Consider the following 21,125-nt stretch of genomic DNA (forward strand, 5'->3'; position numbering starts at 1 on the left):
AAATTCCTCTACTTCTAATCTCTTGACCCCACAACTATGCCAATGGGTGATCAATCTCTTTGCTGACTAATAATGAGATAAAATGAAAATTAAAAAAATCTAACATTCTGAGTATCTGCACACACCATACCCTATGCTAAGCACTGTGTATTACCACATTTAATCTCACAATTACGTGAAGTTCCTTTTTGGAATTCAAGCCTTGTTATAAACCACTCAATTCTGGCAGCTTTGAGCTATTTCTGTGCCTGACACATTCCTTGCTCCTCCTCAACCTTCCAAATCCTACCCATCCTTTCTAGTTCAAGTCCCACCTGTGCCAGAAAGCTAAAAGACATTATTGTCACATAGAGCTGAATTTGAAAACTGGTATACCATATATTGGCCGTGTAACTTTGGCTTCCTAAGCTTTAATCTCCCCACCTGCAAAATGAGGATAATTACTTACTTTACAGGGTTGTTTGAAGAATTAAATGAAATAATGAATGTCATGTGCCTGGCACAGCACTGGCACAGAATACATGTTACATGGTAGTTGCTATTCACATCACTGATGATTCTTGCTGCTCCACCTCACCCTTACCTCCTGTCTGAGATATGATCATAGCATATAGCCTGCACCAAACCATGTGGCACAAGGTCACACATTGCCCTGCTCTGTTCACATATGGATGGTTTAACTCTCAATTATACTATATAATTCTCAAAAGCAAGGACCCAGTTTCCTCTTCCCACTGCTTGGCACAGCACTGCAGACATTATGCGATCATTTTATGGAAAAAGGGCAAGAAACTTCAGCTGAAAAGCATTACTCTCTTCCCATCTGGCCAAAATTCCAACAGAGACCCTTCAGGAGGCTCACCCGGCATGTAACTTCATCCCCAATGTGGTACTTCTTCTCTGGATTCTTCATCTGGATGTCAGCCAGGTGCATGGGAGGTACCAGGCCCCTGATTTGCTCACCCACATTCACCAACATCCCATATGGTTTTATGGTCAGCACTGTGCCCTAGGGAGTCCCAAGAAAAGATGCCATGACGCCTCAAGAATGGTCTTTCCTGCACCTCTTACAACAAGGCATGTCACATCTCTCTTTCAAAGCCCAGTTTCCTGGGATAACTGTTCCTGTTATTCCAGATCTCATAAGGTAAAGCACACATCCCACACTGTTCTGGATGAGGTCAGGTTTATTTATGGGAACCTTCACACCTTTTTGTATGCATGTGTTCTTTCTGTCTGCCTTACAAGTACATTCTGTAAAACCGGGGACCCTGCATCCTAAAAAATGAACTCTTCATATAAAGGGCAGCTGCTCAATTGGGGCTAATGGTTCGATAGGAGAGGCAAGTGGAACTGGCTTCTTACTAATATCTGAGGTAGTTCAATAATCACAGAACTAACTTTTGACCTGGTCTATTAAACACCATCAAATTCCAAGGTTTATAACCTACATTCTCTGTAGTTGGGTGATACTAGTAAGACCTTGCCTTGAAATTAATTACAAGTTACCCAAGGGAAGAAAAAGAAATTCCAGTCAGCAGGCAGAGGCAAGAAATATAACTTTAAACATGTTCACAGGAGGACTAAGGAACTGACAGTTAACCTGTGAACTAAAGGTTATCTGAAACTGGGGGAGTTATCTAATTATATGTCAGAGGTCTTACCTTTACCAATGCCCCAGGTTTAATGTCATGATACCTAAAATACTGAGCTTCAATAATAGACCTAGAACAAAAGGAAAACACGAGATTAGATAAACTAAGGCAGAGACTGCCTAAAATTCAGGACTATCGAAGTCACATTGGCAAGAAAGAAAACCTTCACCAAGCAAGGCCAGGAGAAACTGTGAATGCACATCTGATGAAAGCACACCTCTACACCCCCAAGTGTTGATGACAGACTTACGTCCGCAGAGAGAGCACAGCCAGTTCATCCATTTGACTGAAGTCGATGATTCTACACTTGTGAGTGTTCCCTGGCTTGAAGGCCTCAGGACTGAAGACGGTCTTAGAATCAGAGAGATGGCTGAGCTACAAAGTACCAAGTGATTAAGAACAAGCCAGAGACAATAGATCTAAGGCAATCAGATATTAAAGCACACCAGGATGACAACACATTCGTCACCTACCATAAAAACAGTACTCTGATTACCTATTAAAATTATTCCTCTAACTAAAAAACTGCTCTTTACCATCAAAGAACTTCTATGTCAGAAATCAGTCTAGATCATAGGTCAGTAAGCCACAGCTCACAAGCTGATAACTATTTTTGTAAACTAAAGATTATTAGAACACAGCCATGCTCATTCAATTATATACTGTCTATGCCTGCCTTCAGGCTAGGAGAACAAAGGTGAATTTAAGATTTTATTATAAAATATTAAAACATACATCTAGAATGAAAAGAGATCGAAATCTGTATAAATTTTTAATACTTTTAAATATAACAAACATGAATCTCGTTAATTTGCAGAAAAACAAAGACAAGATTATAGTAGTGAGTCCCATCCTGGAACTTGTTTTGATGCTGTGCAAGAATCTGCACAAAATAAAACTTGTATTAAATAAATTTTATTACCTAGTAAGAAATAAAAAGAACAGAGTTGTACTATCTGGATCTTTAAGAAAAACTTTCCCAAGCCCTGGTGTAGATCCTATTCATTCCTATACCTACCATCTGCTAGGGATCAAATATGTCAAACTGATTTTAAGGCATCGTAATATAACAAACAAGCATTGTTTAGTCCCTATGAACATTCTACCATACCTGGGATATTCAAAAAATGGAAACTATAATACCAAGGGTAAAGGAAGGAGAAAAGGACCCATGTGTCCCAACAGTCCTTCTAGTGATAAGATCCTGAGGAAACAAAGAGACGCCTTACCCGGGCATACGCCAGAGACCCATCCTTCAGCCTGAAAGTGGCCCCCGCCTTGTTGAAAAAGCTCTGGACAGGAACGTCATCTAGGACAGCTCCCAGGTGCTGACAAGTGAGCCGGGTGAGTGAGCGCCCAGGATGCAGGAAGACTGGGCGCAGGCTCAGCCGCACGACTCTGGTCCGAGGATGGACACAGAGGACGCAGGCCCTTACCTAGATAAGGGAAAGGACATAATGAGCGAGAAGAGGCACACAGGAGATAAGGCGTCCTGGAGCAGACTTCGTCATGTGCTGACCAGGTTATGGATACAAATACTAAAACTCACTTGTGCAGTCATGCAGCATAAGGAAAACTCAAACAAAACGTCCCAGATGCACTATGCCCAACTACATCAAGGTTTACTCCAGGCCATAAAAAACATACCACAGTTCCCTCAACACCATGAGGCTAATAATGCACATGCAACAGAAACCATGCGCTGGCATCAGTACATCAGAGGCTCATCTAAAATACGCCAGAAACAGCCTGCTCCGATCACAAGGTTATGGCATGTAAAATGTCTAAACTCTGTATGCAAATATGACTACAGGGAGAAAAAAATTACTAGAAAGAAGTGCACCAAAATGTTAATGATATTATCACTAGGTGGTGAAAAAACCTATTTTTACTTAAAAAAAAAAATGTCTCTACGGCATCCATTAGCCTTCATTACTGTTAAAAACAAAATCGTTTTAGGATTAAAAAAATAATTGTGAACAATATATATTTGGATTTTCTTCTCAAACACCCATGTTCATTATAGGAAATCTGAATCTTTAGATAAGGGTAGGAAAATCACTCACACTTAATCACTATTAACACCTAACTGCATAATTATTCCGTATTTTAACCAGGTGTACTCTAAAATTTTTTCAAATTAGATCTATAATACTCATAGCACTTTTTAAACCACACCTATTTCAATATATATCTTCTCTTATGTTAAATACTTCTCTAAAGCACTTTAAATTACAAAAGCAAAAGATTCACTACCAAAAAAAAAATCAAACCAGCTAGAAGAATATGAAATAAAAACCAAAAGTTGCAATCTCCTCCTTGGTCTCCTTCTCTAATCTCAGTCCTCAGAGATAACCACTGGTGGTTTCTTATGGTCCTTCCAAGACACTTTTTATTCCCCTCACCTCCTCTCTGTACACCTGCATATACACAGTCCTAGGGCCTGCCCTGTAAGCTAACTGTGACACTGGACAGCTGAGTGGGACAAAATGGAATCGAGAAAAGATAGGTGCAACGTTACTTACTGCTTGATTTGAGAAATATGTTCCAGCTTTCTTGGGATCCAAGTGCATAAAGTCAACCAGGCCAGTGAAGAATGAGAGGAAGTTTAGTGTAAGGCCAAGTGGAGTCACCTAGAAATAAACAGAACAAGTTTTGAAAAATATCTCTGAAAGAACCAAGAATGTAAGAGCTACTGTTCATACTAAACACTCAATGCCACATTTTCCAGGATAACCATGTCTCTCTCCTCCCCCAGCTAACCCTTATCAATCTTTCTTACCATAAAACTAGGTGGCAAGACAACTCCTGGTACAGGCTGTTTCTTTATTCAGTAAGCTCACCTCCCTTTCGGAATGAGAGAACATCAATCCTTGCACCCTCGGGATTTCCCAGTGGGATGGAGGGCACTTTGCACAACGATCTTCGGGGAACTGCCAGCCTGACAACGCAGATGAAGTGTTGCTAACTTGGTGATTTGCCCAGACTTAGAAGGCAAAACTCAAATGCTTGCATAAGGGAGACACTGACCATGAGCAAGCCGATTCATCCTACAGAATCCCCCGAAAGCTAAGGAATTAAGGTGAGAAGCACCTCAAAAAGAAAGTCATGAGGTAGGTAACTGAAATCAGGAATCTTCACAGAAAATTGAAGAACATTCTCTGAGAGAACTGTATCAGACTCAAAACACAGGAAGAATGCAAATGTGGAAATGTAGATTAAGAAAAATTATGAATATCGTATGGATATAGATATGAAGACATCCAGCTCTTTTCTCCCTACTAGCCCTCAGGCATCCAGGCTCATACTTTCCTGGGTAGAAGCTAGTAGACCCTTTCTAGAGAAATCTAACATGCCAGAAAAGACTTGTAACAATGACATTTGGAGGCTGCCCAAAGAGAGTCTGCTAGCTCCTGATCCTGACAGTGAAGTTAGCCAGTTAACAAGTCCTACCCAGGCACACACACTTCCTAACAGTTTTTTAGTGCCTCACATGTAGTATGGCAGTCAAAACAAAAATTCAGTAGGGAATGGGAAGTTAAGGTTGAGAGATTCTCCCAAAAGGTAAGACATAGACAAATACATGCACATACCAAAACAAAGAACAGAAGAAAAGATAAGAAAATTAGAGAACTGATCCATGAAGTCCAACATCGTATTAACAAGAGTTTCAGAAAAAGAAGAGGAAATTTTATTTTAAAACAAATGAGAACAAGATCTGACAAGGGGCTAGTACCCAGAATGTGTAAAGAATGCTTACGACTCAATAAAAAGACAACCTAAGTTAAAAACGCACAAAAGATATACAAGTGGCCAATAAGCACATGAAAAGATGCTCAATTTCACTAATAATCAGAAAAATGCAAATCAAAATCACGAGATACCACTTCACACCCACTAGGATGGCTACCATAGAAAGGAGGAGAATAAAGGTATGAAAATGTGGACAAACTGGAACACTTACACGGCTGGTAAGAACTTAAAACTGCAGCCACTTTAGCAGCTCCTCAAAAAGTTAAATAGAAAGTTACAATTCCATTCCTAGGTATACACCCAAGAGAAATGAAAAGATATGCCCACCAAAAACTTGTATGTGAATTTCACAGCAGCATTATTCAAAAGAGCCCAAAGTGGATACAACCCAAATGTCTACCAAATGATGACTGGACAAACAAAATGAGCTATTTCCATATGATGGAATATAATTCAGCCATAAAAACAATTAACCACTGACACTACAACATGGATGAACCTTGAAAACATTACACTAAGTGAAGGAAACTAGACACAAAAGGCGACATATTGTATGATTCCATTTATGTGAAATGTCCAGAGACAAAAATTAGATTAGTGGTCAGCAGGGGCTTGAGGGAAAGAGCAATAGAAAGTGACCACTAATGGGTACAGAGTGTCTTACTGAGGTGATGAAAATGTTTGGAATTAAATAGTGGTGATGGCTGCACAGCTTTGTGAATACACCAAAACAAAACAAAACTTAAAAAGGTGATCCTTACTATTTATGAATTATATATCGATTGAAAAAAATAATAATACCAGAAACTTTCCCAGAAGTGAAGGATCTGGACTACAGGAGTCGAGCACAAATGGAGAGAGAGAGCCAAACCAAAGCACATCATCATGAAATTTTAAAGTATTAGAAATAAAAACAAGATTAAAAAACTAATACAAGGGAAAGCAAAACATCAGATTTCGATAGCAAGAGGCCAGACGACAATGGAATAATGACTTCAAAATTCTGTTATTTTCGACCAAGAATTCTAAATTCAGCTTAACTACCAATCACATCTGAGAGTAGAATGTTTTCAGATATAGTAGGTGTGCAGAAAAGGGTTAACACAGCAGGTCCAAGACTACTATCCTTAGAAAAGCCTTCCTGCAATGTCCGCCCTTGGCTGGTGTCTTGGAACTTGGATTTCAGTAAGGTTCCCACCACTCCCAGAACTGAGTGACTCATTGTACCTAAACTGTTTGACAATGTGATTTATGCTAAACACTTGCATTCCTTATGAGAGCCTGGAATTTTGGTATATGCCAGACAGAAGGTGCCTATCTGATCAGCCCCAATTAAAAACTCTGGGGCACTAAGTCTCTAATGAGCTTCTCTGGTAGACAACATTTCACATGTGTTGTCATAACTTACTGCCAAAGGAATTAAGGGCACCCTTTGTGACTCCACTGGGAGAGGACACTTGGAAGCTTGTGCCTGGTTCTTCCAGACATCATTCCATGGGCCTTTTTTCCCTTTGCTGGTTTTGCTTTGTCTCCTTTCATATAGCCGTTAGTACCAGTATATGCTGAGTCCTGTGAATCTTCCTAGTAAACCATCGAACCTAGGAGTAGCCTTGGGGATCCCTGACATACTAGGTCAAGAAATTAACCTCCCATGTACCTTTTCGAGGATGCTTCTAGAGAATGTGCCACACTAAAATGAGGGAGTAAATCAAAAAAGAGGAATACATGGAATCAAAGGCAGCTCCAATATAGGAGAGAGAAAGGCAGGATCCAGGACGACAGAGAAGTCCTAGGATATCACCTATGTGGGAGCCTACAGAGCAACCAGTCTAGACTAAAGTCGGATGGCAGTAAAAGGGGGTCCAGGTGGGGAAAATAAAGAAACTAAGAGGCTATCTAGATGGACAACTGTAATGAGAGAAAAATAACTACAGAGTGTATAAAGATAACAGATAAGAAGAAAATGATACAAATGACAAAAACAAAGCTGATTATCAACTCCAGGAGAAAAAAGCTGTTCAATAAACAGTCATAGTATATTGCCTAGCTCAGCAGTAAACATTTATGCAGTCATAATAATTTGAATACTGAATAATGATTTCACTAAAATTTTAGTATATCTCTGTTGGGAGGTTGGGGGAAAGGAAGGGGAAATTAAGAAAGGCAAATCTTTATGTACACTGATAAGGAGTTAAAACTCAGTGCCTAAAATTGACACACCAAGAGAAACCAGGAGCTTATTACTTAGAAATATGGAAGTAAATTTCAAAAGATAAGCTGAAAGAGTTAAAGATGGGGGTGAGGAGGGACAGTTTTTCACTGTAAGTCTTTTCATGTCATTTTGATCAGCACTGTCCAACTGGAGTATAACGTAAGCCACATATATAATTTTAAGTTTTCTAACAGTCAGATTTTAAAAACTACAAAGAAATTAGTGAAATTTGTTTTAATTATCGTTTATTTAACTTCATATATCCAAAATATCATCATTTCAGCATGTGGCACTGGCTACATTTCAAGTGTGTAATAGCCACATGGGACAGTGGCATCTCTACTGAACAGCAAAATATCCGATTATGTGCATGAACTACTTCAGTAAAAATTATTTTTATCTTAGAAAGTAGTAGTAACAAAGAACAGCTTACCTTCTGTATCTGGGCTTTAACCACCAGTCCTGGTAGCAAGTTATTAAGGGTCCAGTTTTGCTCCTCAGTGGCAATGGCAGTAGAAACCTCTGAATGATCAATGGATAGAGTAACAACTCCCCCGCTGCCTTTCACTTCTTCAATGATGCAGTTCAGGTACTGACCCACCTTCAGTTTAGCACCTGCGAGCCAAGCCCCAGCCCCCCAAAGGAAAAACACCTGTATGAGAAGGACCTGTAACGTGGGTTCAAGCAATACCTGAGACGAACCATCCCTACTTATCCAATTGCCACGTAATACTCTCTATATTCCCAACCTTGAAGGGACCAACTATAAGAAAGGAGTGAAGTGACCCTAACTGACCTGGAATCAACTACCTAGAATCAACAAGGAAGGAGAGTGCTGGTTCAGAGGCCCTGGAGGCCCCAATTTCAGTGGAATCTTCTAGGTAAGAAACAGTGAAAATGGCCCATCAGATCTCAGCGAGACCCTACTTCTCCCTGGCCCTTCACACATATTCTCTTTTCTATGAGCTATGATTAACCACTGATTTTAGAAATGCCAAAGAGCCTGCAGAGTCACCACTCTGTCATTTGCCAAAGTGGCATTTAAATAAAATCCCCACACGTACCACCTCACTACCATGCACTGGCCCGTCTTCTTCCCCTCACCTTTGTTCTTCTGTCTGTTATACTCCTGGGCTTTCTGCAGTGGCAGAAAAGCTCTGGCCCCACCAACACCAATGTCCACTAGGTAGCCATGGTCTTCCAAACTGGACACAGTGCCTGTGAGCAGCTAGAGGAAGAGAAAGCATTCCAAAAAGTTCAAAAGTCAATCAAAAGTCAAAGGTAATGAAACACAACAAACAGCCACTATAAAATGTTTATATTCCCACCACCAATCTCAACACGTTATCCTATAATCCCACCCCACTCCGCCTCCACTTTAAACTTTGAACCTCAATACCACTAGAGAATAGAAGAGGGAAAGATATCAACTTTAATTCTCCCAGGGCTGGAAGGATTTTATGGTTTCCAGACAGTAAGGAGTTATACAGTTGAATAACGGAACCAAAAAAATGAAAAATTTGAAAAAAATTTAACCGGTGAAGAAGTCGTCTGTGTAAGTAAGGCATGTCAAGAACTCTTTCTTGCTATCAGCACGTCCCTGCTAAGGCTCCGTGGAGGCTTTTTTTTTTTTTTTTTTGGCTACTGCAATCTTAGACTTGCTTTCCCTTTCTCCCCTCCAGGAAAGGTGATTAGGTTCAAGTCTTCGATTTCCATTAAGTATCCAAAGCACCCTAGAGACCTTCACCCCTCAGGAAAAGATGCCCCACCACACACTCCGTGTGTAACAGGTAAGCTGAAACTAAGAAGTGGTTAGACACTCCCCAAGAGACAAGGCAGAGCAGGGAGAAGGCGTGTTGCCTGCTCCTCTTCCCTGATCCTAGATACGCACCATGCCAGGTTTCAGGGCCTCTGCACTCAGCACTTTGTTGACATTTTTGGGGTTCAGAGATAGCTTGACACTCTTTTTGCCTCTCTCTGTGATGCCCAGACTGCTCACAACACATCTCACCAGCATCCCGGGAGAGAAGAGTTCAGGCAAGTGGACCAGGTCCTGCAGGATACAAGTGAAACAGCCCTGATGCATACTCTTCCCCTGAACCTAGAATCCACTGTTGGGCCCTGTTTCAAAGGCTTCTCATCCTCAGACCCCAAAAGGTGACAAAGAGAATAACCACTTGCCCACAAAAGAAGATGGATCTGTGACCAAGACACTGTCATGAATTTCAGCATAGAGTCTCAAAATATCTCCACACAATGGGCAGATATAAAATGACTTGTCAAAAGAGTTATCTACAGAGACCAAAAGGATGGTTGCCAGAGGGGAGAGGGTGGGAGGAAAAAGGTGAAGGGGAATAGTCAATATTATTGTGGTAAGTTTACACAGTAACAGATGATTACTAGAATTAATGGGGTGATCACATAAGGCATAAAAATGGTGAATCATACTGAACACTTGAAACCAATATAATATTGTATACCACCTATACTTTAAAAAAAAATGTTGCCTGTATTTACTGTCTCCACTTCTTCATCTCCTGATTGCTCTTCGGCTCACTGCCATCTGCATCCCACCCCTCTCTGCATTCCACCATTGTATCTCCTCACTTCACCACTTCACCTCTCAATAAAATTGTCAGTGACTTCTATGTCGCTAAACCCAACAGTCCATTTTACAGTCCTTCTGTGACTTTTAAAAAGAATTTAACACTGGAGATTGCTCCTTCCTTCATTAAACATTTCCTCCTCGACTTCCGAGACCATTTAATTCACTAGTTTTCTCTGCCTGGCCCACCTTCTTCTTCTGACAGCAACTCTCCTTTTATTCAGCAATTAAAATACAGTATTTACTCCCAGCTCAGTCTTTACTCTCTTTTCACTGTATTTGCTCCCTCTAAGCAACTTCTTCCCCCTTCTTAGCATTACTTACCACCTATACAAAGAAGTCTTACACATTTTTGTTTCTGTAACTCAAACTCAACACAGCAAAAATCAAATCGTAATCATCTCTCGAAACCCAGGTCACCCTTCAGGATTTCTCATCTCAGATTGGCATGGCCAATTGCCAAGTCAGGCACAACAGAAACCCAGACTCGTCCCTGACACTTCTCCTGCATCACCACCCATAATGAATCCATCACTAAGCATCGACTTTACCTCCTTGGTCCTCAATAAATCCTGAACCCAAGCTGCCATCAATCTCAGAGCCTGGACTGTAACAACAGCCTCCTAATTGGTTTCTAGGCAACTACTCATGCCTCTTCAATTTATTCTCTATTCCGTCTACATGTTGCCCATCCCAATGAGAACATTTCAAGGACTTGCCATTGATTCTAGAACTAAAAACCAATCCTTAACATGGTCTGGCCCCCAGCCAGCTCTCCAGCGCCATTCCATACCACTCTCCCTTGCTGTCTCTGCTCTACCCACACTAGCCTTCTCTCTGCTGCATACCATGTTCCTTCTGCCTAAACTCCATTCCTTCTGTATCTAGTGCACCCTCATCCTTCAGCTCTCAGCCCAAGCATCTCTTCTCCCAGGCGAAGTTTTAGAGGTTCCCTGGGATAAGTCAAAATCCCCTTATTAAAAAATAAACAGATAAAATCCTCTATTATAAACTCTCATGGCACCTTGTACCTTTCCTTCTTAGCACTTAACAAAGTTGTCATTTTGCATTTATTTGTGTACCACTTATTTCCAGTTACAGATTTCATCCAAGTTTTCTTTACCTTCAGAGGTTCTTCTTGTGCCACCTGCTCATTCAGCTTTTTGGTGTAAGCATCACAGATTTCAGTCACTTGCACAAACCCCTGGAGGCCATTGGGAAGACTAATCACCAGTTCCAGTTCATTTACCTCTTTCACACAACCCAAAATCCGCATCCCCTCGCACAGGGACTAGAAGAGAAAAAGTAAAATAGGTACAATAGGGAAGAGAACAATGAATGGGGAAGTTAGAAGGTCTGGCTTCCAGTCTCAACTGTGACATATAAAAGCTACAAGAAATATATGTGTGTATATATCAATGCATTTATCGAACACCTGACTGAGCACCATAAAAGGTTTAAATGATACTACAGAGTTAACAGCACTGGGGTGCTGGAGGGCACTTTCACCTTTTACTTTATTCAATGCAACCCAACCTCAAATGCCCCACAGGCAACAACATGAAGCAGGCCAGTCAAGCTAACAGCAGTCTGGAGTGTGCAGGCTGAGCCTGACAGTCGCAACCATCACCAGCTCCATGTGACTACAAACCCGAGAGAACACGAGCTTGTGTTGTCAGCACTTTTCATTTACAAGAACCCAGAAATCACCTTTTTATGTAAAGTTTTTTAGTTTCTTAATGTTGGCAACAAGTTTAACAATTATTTAAGTGTCACACAGAACAAATAAAATAATTCTGCAAGGCTGAATCTGAATCTTTCCCTTCAAAGTCATTTGATTTTGTTTTTCTTTTTTACAACTCATACTGGAGTTATCTAATAATATAAGAAACATAATAAGACCATTTCATTTCTCTGAGATAGTTTCCACACCTATGAAGCAAAAGGGAGAATCGGAATCATTGCTAAAGTTATTGTCAGTTCTAACATATGAATCTACTAAAACACAAGTTTCACGAGGTCACCAGCAGAATGAGGGACTCAGCAGCTAAATCAACAACAGCAACAAACACAACGCACGACCCCAGGCATTGGTTAACAGAAGAAAATAATGCGTAATTCTGAGCACAAACTGCAAGAATCTATAAACTAAAGCACTGGCACTCTCTCAAGTGCTTGCACGCACACGTGCATTCTCCCTCCCACACATACATGTATGAGAATAAATGGAATGAGAAAGAAAAGAAGGAAAAAAAGAAGGAAGAGGGAAGGAAGAACATATACAAATTTAAACAACCCAGGTAGTTTGTTTAAATCAAAACCAAACTTTAACGAACCTCAATACTAAGGATTTCAAACTTCTCTCTTGCAGATTTGCTGCTTTCTCTCTTTTCAATTTTCAACTTTTTTGTTTTTACTGGCCCTTTCTGGCTTTTTTTCCTTTTGGTGGACTCCTCTTCAGTAGAAATCTAATGGGGAAAAAAATCCAAAAGAATGAAAAGCAGCAATCGGGCCTTTCCCTCCAATTTGCAGCCATTTGTCACTTTGCTTTGTCGTTCTTCCACCCCACCCCACTTCCAACTCCCCCACTCTGCTCTTTTTGCCCAATGCTCCCTTTGTCCAAAATCTGCCCCTCATGTTCTTAAAAGCCCCCTATCCCCTGTGTTCTTCCTCCTTTGACTAAGGATGGACACAGGGGTTCCCCAGTATGAAAAACAATTTTGAACAGTACATGAATGTTAGGTGGAGTTACAGAGATCCAAGTTAAACATGCAGTTCCACCATAACCAGCTGTGTGTTTTCAGCTAAATTATATAACCTCTCTTAGCCTCAATTCTTCATCATGGAATTGTGATCTCTATTTCATAGTGGAGTTGGGAAGATTACATAAAAGAGATAAAACCATACAATCAAATGTTAGTTCCCTTCCTTCTAGCATTAGAGCACAGCCTACTCTAAGTAAATATTATGAATTCTAATGCAAATTCTGACCATTATACATGGCAGCAAGGTCCCCATTCAAATATGCAATGATCAAAATGCTTTCTCTTCATCCTTAATCAACATGACACAAAGTTCCTAAGAATAAGGAAAGAAAGCACTGCAAACTCAAATGTTAAATGACACTCTTCAAAATATAATGCTTTGTGGGGGGTATGGACTCTGTAACAAGTTCATTTTACAAAAGTAGACTTCAAAAAGGAACAAATCTGGAAAACACATTCTTAAACAGGGTTCATTCTTCACAAGGACACGAGAAAGAAAGTGTTTGGTGACTCTCAGCAAACAAGCACACCACTTACATCGAATAAGTTGTCTTGTTCAACTGACTGCTTGAAAGCTTTCTCTGATTTGTGGGTCTTTCTTGTACCCCCACGGGGGAAGCTTTCTTCCATGGTTGCCATGTTTGGGTCTCCTAAAAACAATGCAAACAGTTATGGAGATGTAGCCTTGGTGTCAGATTTCATAAAGGCTGTGATCAATGGGCAAGAGATAGAGCCTTCTAGCACACCAATGTGCTAGAGGGCACTCAGGATCTGAGAAAGAGGTGGTTTAATGCCAGGTTCCAGACAATCTATAATCTTTCCAAAGGTCTCTATTTCAAAACCACAAGTCCACACATTTCCTCCAAGGAAAGAAATTACAGATGCAATGTAATATCATTAAGCAGCTATAGTTAAGTCAGAAATGCACAAAGAACATGCACGCTTTTAAGATAAAATCATTATGCAAATAATTTAAAATATAAATCAGATTATAAATGATCAACAAAGAGGTCTTAAGTGATGAGACTTCAGTAAAGGAGGCAAGCTTCCTAAAGGTGCTTTGGGGCTGAATGTTAAAAGAGGAATGGAATTTTGACAGATGGAAAGGGAAAAGTGGAAAGAATTTAACAAAAAGCATGGAAACAGGAAAAGCCAATTATTTCAATGAGCACCAGCAATTTGTCAAACAACTGTTCAAGAGCCTGCTATTCCCTTTCTACGAAGAATCATTCAACTAGACCACTGGGCAAATAAAGCATAATAATTAGAGTAAATTTTAAAAGACAAATTAGGCTTTTTTGGTGGAAGATGTTGAATTAGATATGAGTGGTTTAATAGTTACTTTGGCAAGTCAAAGTCTTAAGTAGGTAGAATTATAATGATTGTTAAAGTTAGAAGAGATAGAACAGAAATCAAGAAAAATATACTGCAGGTTATATATTGGACGGAAAGACAGAAAAGGGCTGAAGAAAGGCAAACTGGATAGAAGGAATCAACTGCACTACAACTGAGAAACCGTGGCAGCCTGACTCTGCCTGGCCATTTCCTGCTAGAACAAGTTCATTTCCCCCCTTCCAAAGACTCTCCAGCTAAAATCAGTTTTCTCATAGCTTGCCAACCAATCAATGTTCTTCTTTATATCTGCAGCTGTATAGGAATGACAAGACTGTATAAAACTGCCCGTTATGTTACAATCAGGGCTCAGCCTTTGGACAAGAATCTGCTGAGCTGGTGCCGGCATCAATAAATGCTGCTTCCTGCTTATTGCCTTGGTGTCCCATCTCTCCCTTCGAGAATCCTGCAACATTTCTGGGGGCTTGTCCGGGATCCGGAGATGGCAGTTTTTCGCCTCCCTTGTCTTTGGGGTCTGGCCCCCAGGATGGGGAGAAGCGGACTTCACCTGGAGCGCCAGCAGACCTATTGTCTGCAGGGGAGAACGACTCTTCCAGCGGAACGGGATGGCGGCTCCGAGAACACAACAGAACCTGGAGAGGCGCAGGAACCAGCCCAGGAGCACTGCCCAACTGAGTGGTAAGGACCCGAGTCCCAGGAACAGCCTATCCGTTAGAGGACAGAAGGGGAGTGTGATCAGCTCCAGAGGTCACCCGATATCATTTGTTACAGGAAACCGTGACCTCTCAGGTACATAGGGTGGAGGGTAGTGTGTGTTTGGTGTGTGTTTGTGTGTGACTGAGACATGACCAGCCTACAAAGCAAGCATTGAGCCCCTATCCATGGTTCTGTGAGAACCTCATACAGCTTAGGGTTGTGTCACTGGATCTCCGTGAGTCTACTCCAGTGACCTGAGTCGGGAGTCACCAATTGCTAAGAGACGCCTAAAAGATCTCTGCCCTGCCAGGGACGGGAGAAGCGAATCTGAGTGCATGTGCGTCACCGACCACAGGTAGAAGGAAGGATGGGTGGACAACAGAGTAAACAGACACCTTTAGATTGTATGCTTAAGAATTTCAAAAAGAGTTATTCAGGAGATTATGGAGTTAAACTCACCCCACAGAAACTCCGCACCTTTTGTGAGATCGACTGGCCCTCTATTGGCACTGGATGGCCAGCACAGGGATCTCCTGATAGGGAAGTCATTGCAAAGGTCTCTCATGTCACCTGGCCACCCAGACCAATTCTCTTATATCGATCCTTGGGAAGCAATAGTTTGCACCCGACCCCCTTGATTGAGAGTCTGTCTAGAGAAAAACTGTAGGGTCCTCCTAGCCTGAGCCTTGGCACCCTCCCAAGGTCAGCTGAAAGAAAAGAAGCCTGTGTTGCCAGCAGATCCCAGAGTCAACCAATCTTTGCCTTCCAATGGGAAAGTCCTGAAAGCAGAGACAAGGGTCAATTGATGTGGACACGGCTGCCTCAGGGGTTCCAGAACTCCCTGACCATCTTTGGGACAGCTCTAGCCTCGGATTTAAAGGCCTTCCTGGCAGACCAACACAGCTGTACGTTACTTCAGTATGAGATGACCACCTATGAACAGGAAAGACCTATGAGGAATGCATGGAAGGAATGTATCTACTCCTCAGTCTCCTCTGGGAAGTAGGGTACAAGGTCTCTAAAAGGAAGGCTCAAATCTGCCAAGAAAGAGTCAAATACCTCAGCTTCCACCTGTCGCAGGGACAACACCAACTCAGCCCAGAAAGGAAACGGTCTGTTCAATTCCTGTCCCTACCCTCCAATGACAAATCTGCAATTTCCTTCCAGCAGCTGGCTCCTGCGGATAGCTAATTTCTCCATCCTGGCCAAATCCCTCTATGAAGCCACAAAGAGGGGAGAAGAGGAGCTCCCACTCTGGGAATCTACACAACAGAAGGCCTTTGAAGAAATCAAACAGGTACTCACTAACGCCCACGGACTAGGACTCCCAGACTTAACCAAATCTTTCTGTACGTACACGAGCACATGGGTGTCGCAGTAGGGGTCTTAACCCAACTGCTAGGATCTTGGCACCGTCCTGTGGCTTCTCTCTTCAAACGGCTTGACTCTGTCGCCCAGGGCTGGCCACCCTGCTTGCGAGCACTAACAGCCATGGCCCTCCTTGTGTCAGAGGCCAACAAACTGACTATGGGGCAAGAACTGACAGTTTGAGTACCACTTTCAGTAATAACATTACTGGAGTACAAGGGACAATATTGGCTAACTAATGCCCAGGTGGTCAGATACCAAGGAATGCTGTGCGAGAATCCACACATTCGCCAAGAGGTAGTACAAACTTTGAACCCAGCGACCTTGCTACCCCTTGGGTCCAGCCAGCCGGACCATGATTGCATTGAAGTCATGGATGAAGAAGTGTTTTCCAGCTAACCCGACTTGACAGACTTGACAGTCTCCCGGGGAGGAGAATACCCTGCAGGATATGCTGTGGTGACCCTACATTCCACCATTTAGGCAAAACCTCTGCCTAGGGGAATCTCATCACAGAAGGTGGAGCTCATCGCCTTGACCCGTGACCTTCAGCTGGCAGCAGGAGTGTGCGCTAACATATACACTGACTAAGTTTGCCTTCATCACCCTCCATGTACACGGAGCCCTGTACAAAGAGAAGGGTCTAATCAAGTCTGGAGGAAAAGACATAAAATATAGAAAGAAAATTCTAGAACTCTCAGATGCTGTGTGGGTGCCCAAGAAAGCAGCAGTCATGTACTGCAGAGGACATCAAAAAGGGGACACCATAACAGCCCGGGGCAACTGCAGGGCAGACCATGTTGCCAAAGTGGCAGCGGCCGAGGAGATGGCTAGCCCTATGGCTCTAACTGCTTCCCTGTTTCCCAGTCCCTTAGCCAAATGGGGACCCCAAGTACTCACCTCAAGAAGAAGCCTGGTTTAAGACTGAAGAGGGGAGCAGCCTCCTTCCCGGTGGATAGTGGAAGTTCAAGGACAGGTGAATTGCAGTCCTTGGGACCCTCGCCCCAGCTTTTGTTAAGCAGTTTCACCAAAGGATTCACCTTGGTCGCACTGCCCTAGAAACCACTCTGGGCCAGTACCTTCTACGTCCCCTGGCTCTAGCATCTCCAGAGCAGTGTGTGAACAGTGTGAAGTCTGTGCCCGCAACAACCCCAGGCAAGGGCTGTGTGCCCCACTGGGGGTCCAAAGTGTCAGTGGCACCCCCTTTAAAGACCTCGAAGTAGATTTCACTGAAATGCTTCAATCACGGGGCCTCGAATATCTCTTGGTCTTTGCACCTATTCCGGTTGGGTAGAGGCTTACCCCACCTAGACTGAGAAGGCCCAAGAAGTAGTCAGACAGCTTCTCTGAGAAACTGTTCCACAATTTGGCCTACCAATTACCATTGGCTCAGATAACAGGCCAGCCTTTGTAGCAGAAATAGTGCAGCTACTAGCCAAGAATTTAAATATTAAATAGAAATTACATACCACCTATCAACCATAGAGTTCAGGACAGGTGAAACATACGAACAGGACCCTTAAGATTCAGATGGGAAAACTATGTCAGAAGATACATATACATTGGAACGAAGTCCTCCCCATGGCACTATTAAGAATCAGGTCAGCCCAAACCAAGAAGACAGGGTTCTCCCACTATGAGATCCTGTATGGGCAGCCACCACAGTCATCAAAGGACTATGAAGAGCCCTCAAGGAAATAGGTGAATTGACTCTGAGACAACAGCTTCAGGCCCTGGGGACCACCTTCCAGACTCTCAACCAATGGGTTAGGGAAAGGTTCCCTGTCAGTTGAACCACTGAAATTCATTCCTTTAAGCCAGAAGACTCTGTCTGGTGTCTGGGTAACGGAGTGGAACATTTAGTCCCTAAAACCCCTGTAGAGAGGCCCCTTTACTGTCATTTTGTCTATCCCTACTGCAGTTAAGGTTGCTGAAATAATGCCCTGGATACATCGCAGCAGACTAAATGTGCAGCTGCAGAGTGGGAGGGTGCTCCAGACTCTTCTGAGCCCCTCAGGGCAACTCTCCGGAAGAAAACACCGACTGTGCCAACAGACCAAGGGTAAGACATCGGCCCCGCTTTGGTCACACCGGAAACTGAACAATCTACGTGTGGCAGAAACTTAAGGACAACATCTCATCAGGATGGTACCCCTAAAGACTCTTTTCCTTCTCGTACTCCACCACGTGTGTGGCACCAGTCTCCCCACTTCTTCCCTATCCTGTATGCAAAGATACAGGATAGGGTCCAACGCTGACAACGGCTTCACTTCCATAACCAGTCTACCCAAAGGGTGTGCCCTAAACGTCACACTCTGCACTCACTGGGGATTTCAATATGGGATGGGGTACAGAAAGGTTAAACAGCCAATCTTGCCAAGAGCCTGAAAAATTAGGGGAAACTTAGGTATGTTGGCAATTGACCTCAAGCAGAGAAGAGGCCCATAACCATGCAGAGGGCCCAGAAGTCAGAGAATTTGTCCAATGGCTGTGTAATTCAACCACACCTAAGCCTACACTGTCTCCTAGGCCCCAAAGCTCACGAATGTATCATCAGCTTAAAGGCCAACTTGGGCCAAAACCTAGACCTCCCAACCCTAGGGAAGAACCTCTTTGTTGACCTAGCTGAGAGGATAGCCCATGAACTTGGTGTCACTAAATGCTGGGTTTGGGGAGGAGCACTCATGAGAGAACATTGGCCTTGGGAAAGAACGAGTCTAGACGCTTTTTACCTCCTACAGTGGAATTACATGGTGGCTTGCCACAAATAGGGCCGACCCCAGAGCTAGGTCCTCTCCTCAGAAGTGGTAGGGGAAGAATGTCTTAGCTGGATGGGTCCAGGATACATTCAGTGGGTTGGAGAAACCCCATGTAAAAGAATGCTATTTTTAAATCACAGACCTAAACTGGTGGCCCAAGGCTCCTTCCTGGTACTGGCCCAATAATAATGCAGCTAACTCCTCCTTGTGGCACTCTCTCAAACCAAAACTCGACTGTCACAAACTGTACTATAGAGGATGGCATTGTCCCTAATCTCTTCCATGCCATCCCAGCTATCAGCACATTCTGTAAAAACCTCAATTCCACCAGCCCCAAAAGCTGGAAAGCACCCGATGGACTCCTGGATTTGTGGAAAGTGGGCTTATATGCAACTCCTGATGAACTGGAAGGGAAACTGCACCGTCGGGAGCATTTGGCCTGGTTTCTTCCTTCTACCTGACCAAGGAGGAAATGAGCTAGGTGTTCCCCTATATCAAGACTTAAAGGCTGGAACTAGAGATCACTTGAAATAGGGGGGACAACAAACATGGAGGAGGGGGAGATAAATGGCCACCCCACCATATTATCCAATGCTATGGCCCCACAACTTGGGCCCAAGATGGGAGCTGGGGTTACAGAAACCCCTATATACATGTTTAACTGAATCATTAGATTACAAGCAGTTCTTGAGAGCATAACCAATGAGACTGCAACTGCCTTAGAGCTTCTTGCCAGGCAACAATCCCATATGTGGTCAGCTATCTATCAAAACCTCCTAGCCTTAGATTATCTATTAGCAGAAGAAGGAGGAATGTGCAGAAAGTTTAACCGGACTGATTGTCGCCTCAAAATATGACAATGGCAAAGCCCTGACTGCCATAGCTACTAATATTAGGAAAATAGCTTATGTGTGCGTCCAAAGTTGGAAAGGATGGGACCCTAATAACATCTTTGGAGGCTGGTTCTTCACTTTTGGTGGCTTTAAGACCTTAGTTGGGATAGTACTCCTACTCCTTGGGAATGGCCTCCTCCTCCCATGCCTGTTGCCTCTTGTTATCGGGTCAACCACCTCCCTCACAGAGGCTATAGTAGAAAGAGAAACTGCAGCAAAAGTCCTCATGCTATGGAGGTACCAGCCTCTAAACCAAAAATTAGAAGGAGATGATGCTCTCTGACCCAGTCCTGGGTCTGAGCATCAAAGGGGGGAATGTGGCAGCCTGACCCTGCCTGGACATTTCCTGCCTGAACAAGTTCATTCCTGACTGCCTCCCTCTTCCAATGACTCTCCAGCTAGCATCAGTTTTCTCATAGCTTGCCAACCAATGTTCTTCCTCATATCTGTAGCTGTGTAAGAATGACAAGATTGTATAAAACTGCCCATTATGTTACAATCGGGGCTCAGCCTTTGGATAACAATCTGCTGAGCCCGTGCCAGCATCAATAAACGCTACTTCCAGCTTACTGCCTCGGTGTTCCGTCTCTCAGTTCGAGAATCCCTCAAAAAAATCAAGAGAACCATAACTAGGTGTAAGTGAGAATGGAAGACAGGAGAGGGTTGGCTCGGAAAGACTTGGGAATAAGAATGCAGAAAGGCTTGAGGCTGTAGTGGAGACGACCACTGAGAGGGAGCCTAATATTTGGAACATTTCAAATCTTGCTCCCGGGTGTACGTCATCAGTTTTGGCTAAAATAAACTCCTATAAATATTTTTTAAAAAATAGGTGTACGTTTCACAGAAATAGTGAAGTGTAGAGGAGTCTAGTTTGTTGGGAATTTCATCATTAATCTCATTTCAAACAAGGGGAAACTGAAGCTTCAAAGAGTCAGTTGATCCAGTGACAAAGAAGGAATTTAAGTTATTTCTCAGAGACAGAACCTGATGTTACAGAAGCCACGCGAGCAGAGCCGGCTTCTGAGCCGGGCTGGGGTGGTTGAACCACTCACCGGCACTGAGGGCG

The 21,125-nt window shown here is 42.9% G+C and overlaps 1 protein-coding gene across 2 annotated transcripts in view; it reads right to left on the bottom strand.

The window, feature by feature from the left end:
• Positions 1 to 21,125, bottom strand: part of PDCD11 (programmed cell death 11) — a 45,202-nt gene that overhangs the window by 23,838 nt on the left and 239 nt on the right. For both annotated transcript variants that reach the window (XM_039871300.1, XM_039871299.1), the window contains exons 2-12: positions 13,528 to 13,640; positions 12,562 to 12,693; positions 11,349 to 11,516; positions 9,512 to 9,673; positions 8,725 to 8,848; positions 8,054 to 8,235; positions 4,181 to 4,288; positions 2,885 to 3,091; positions 1,906 to 2,030; positions 1,665 to 1,725; positions 863 to 1,009 (exon numbers count right to left, since the gene is read on the bottom strand). In XM_039871300.1, coding sequence (XP_039727234.1) covers positions 863 to 1,009; positions 1,665 to 1,725; positions 1,906 to 2,030; positions 2,885 to 3,091; positions 4,181 to 4,288; positions 8,054 to 8,235; positions 8,725 to 8,848; positions 9,512 to 9,673; positions 11,349 to 11,516; positions 12,562 to 12,693; positions 13,528 to 13,629 — 1,518 coding nt within the window. In that variant the 5' untranslated portion in view covers positions 13,630 to 13,640. The remainder of the gene's footprint in view (positions 1 to 862; positions 1,010 to 1,664; positions 1,726 to 1,905; positions 2,031 to 2,884; positions 3,092 to 4,180; positions 4,289 to 8,053; positions 8,236 to 8,724; positions 8,849 to 9,511; positions 9,674 to 11,348; positions 11,517 to 12,561; positions 12,694 to 13,527; positions 13,641 to 21,125) is intronic.

This window comes from Pteropus medius, unplaced genomic scaffold (genome assembly GCF_902729225.1).
Source record: "Pteropus medius unplaced genomic scaffold, Ma_sr-lr_union100, whole genome shotgun sequence".
Lineage (NCBI taxonomy): Eukaryota > Metazoa > Chordata > Mammalia > Chiroptera > Pteropodidae > Pteropus > Pteropus medius.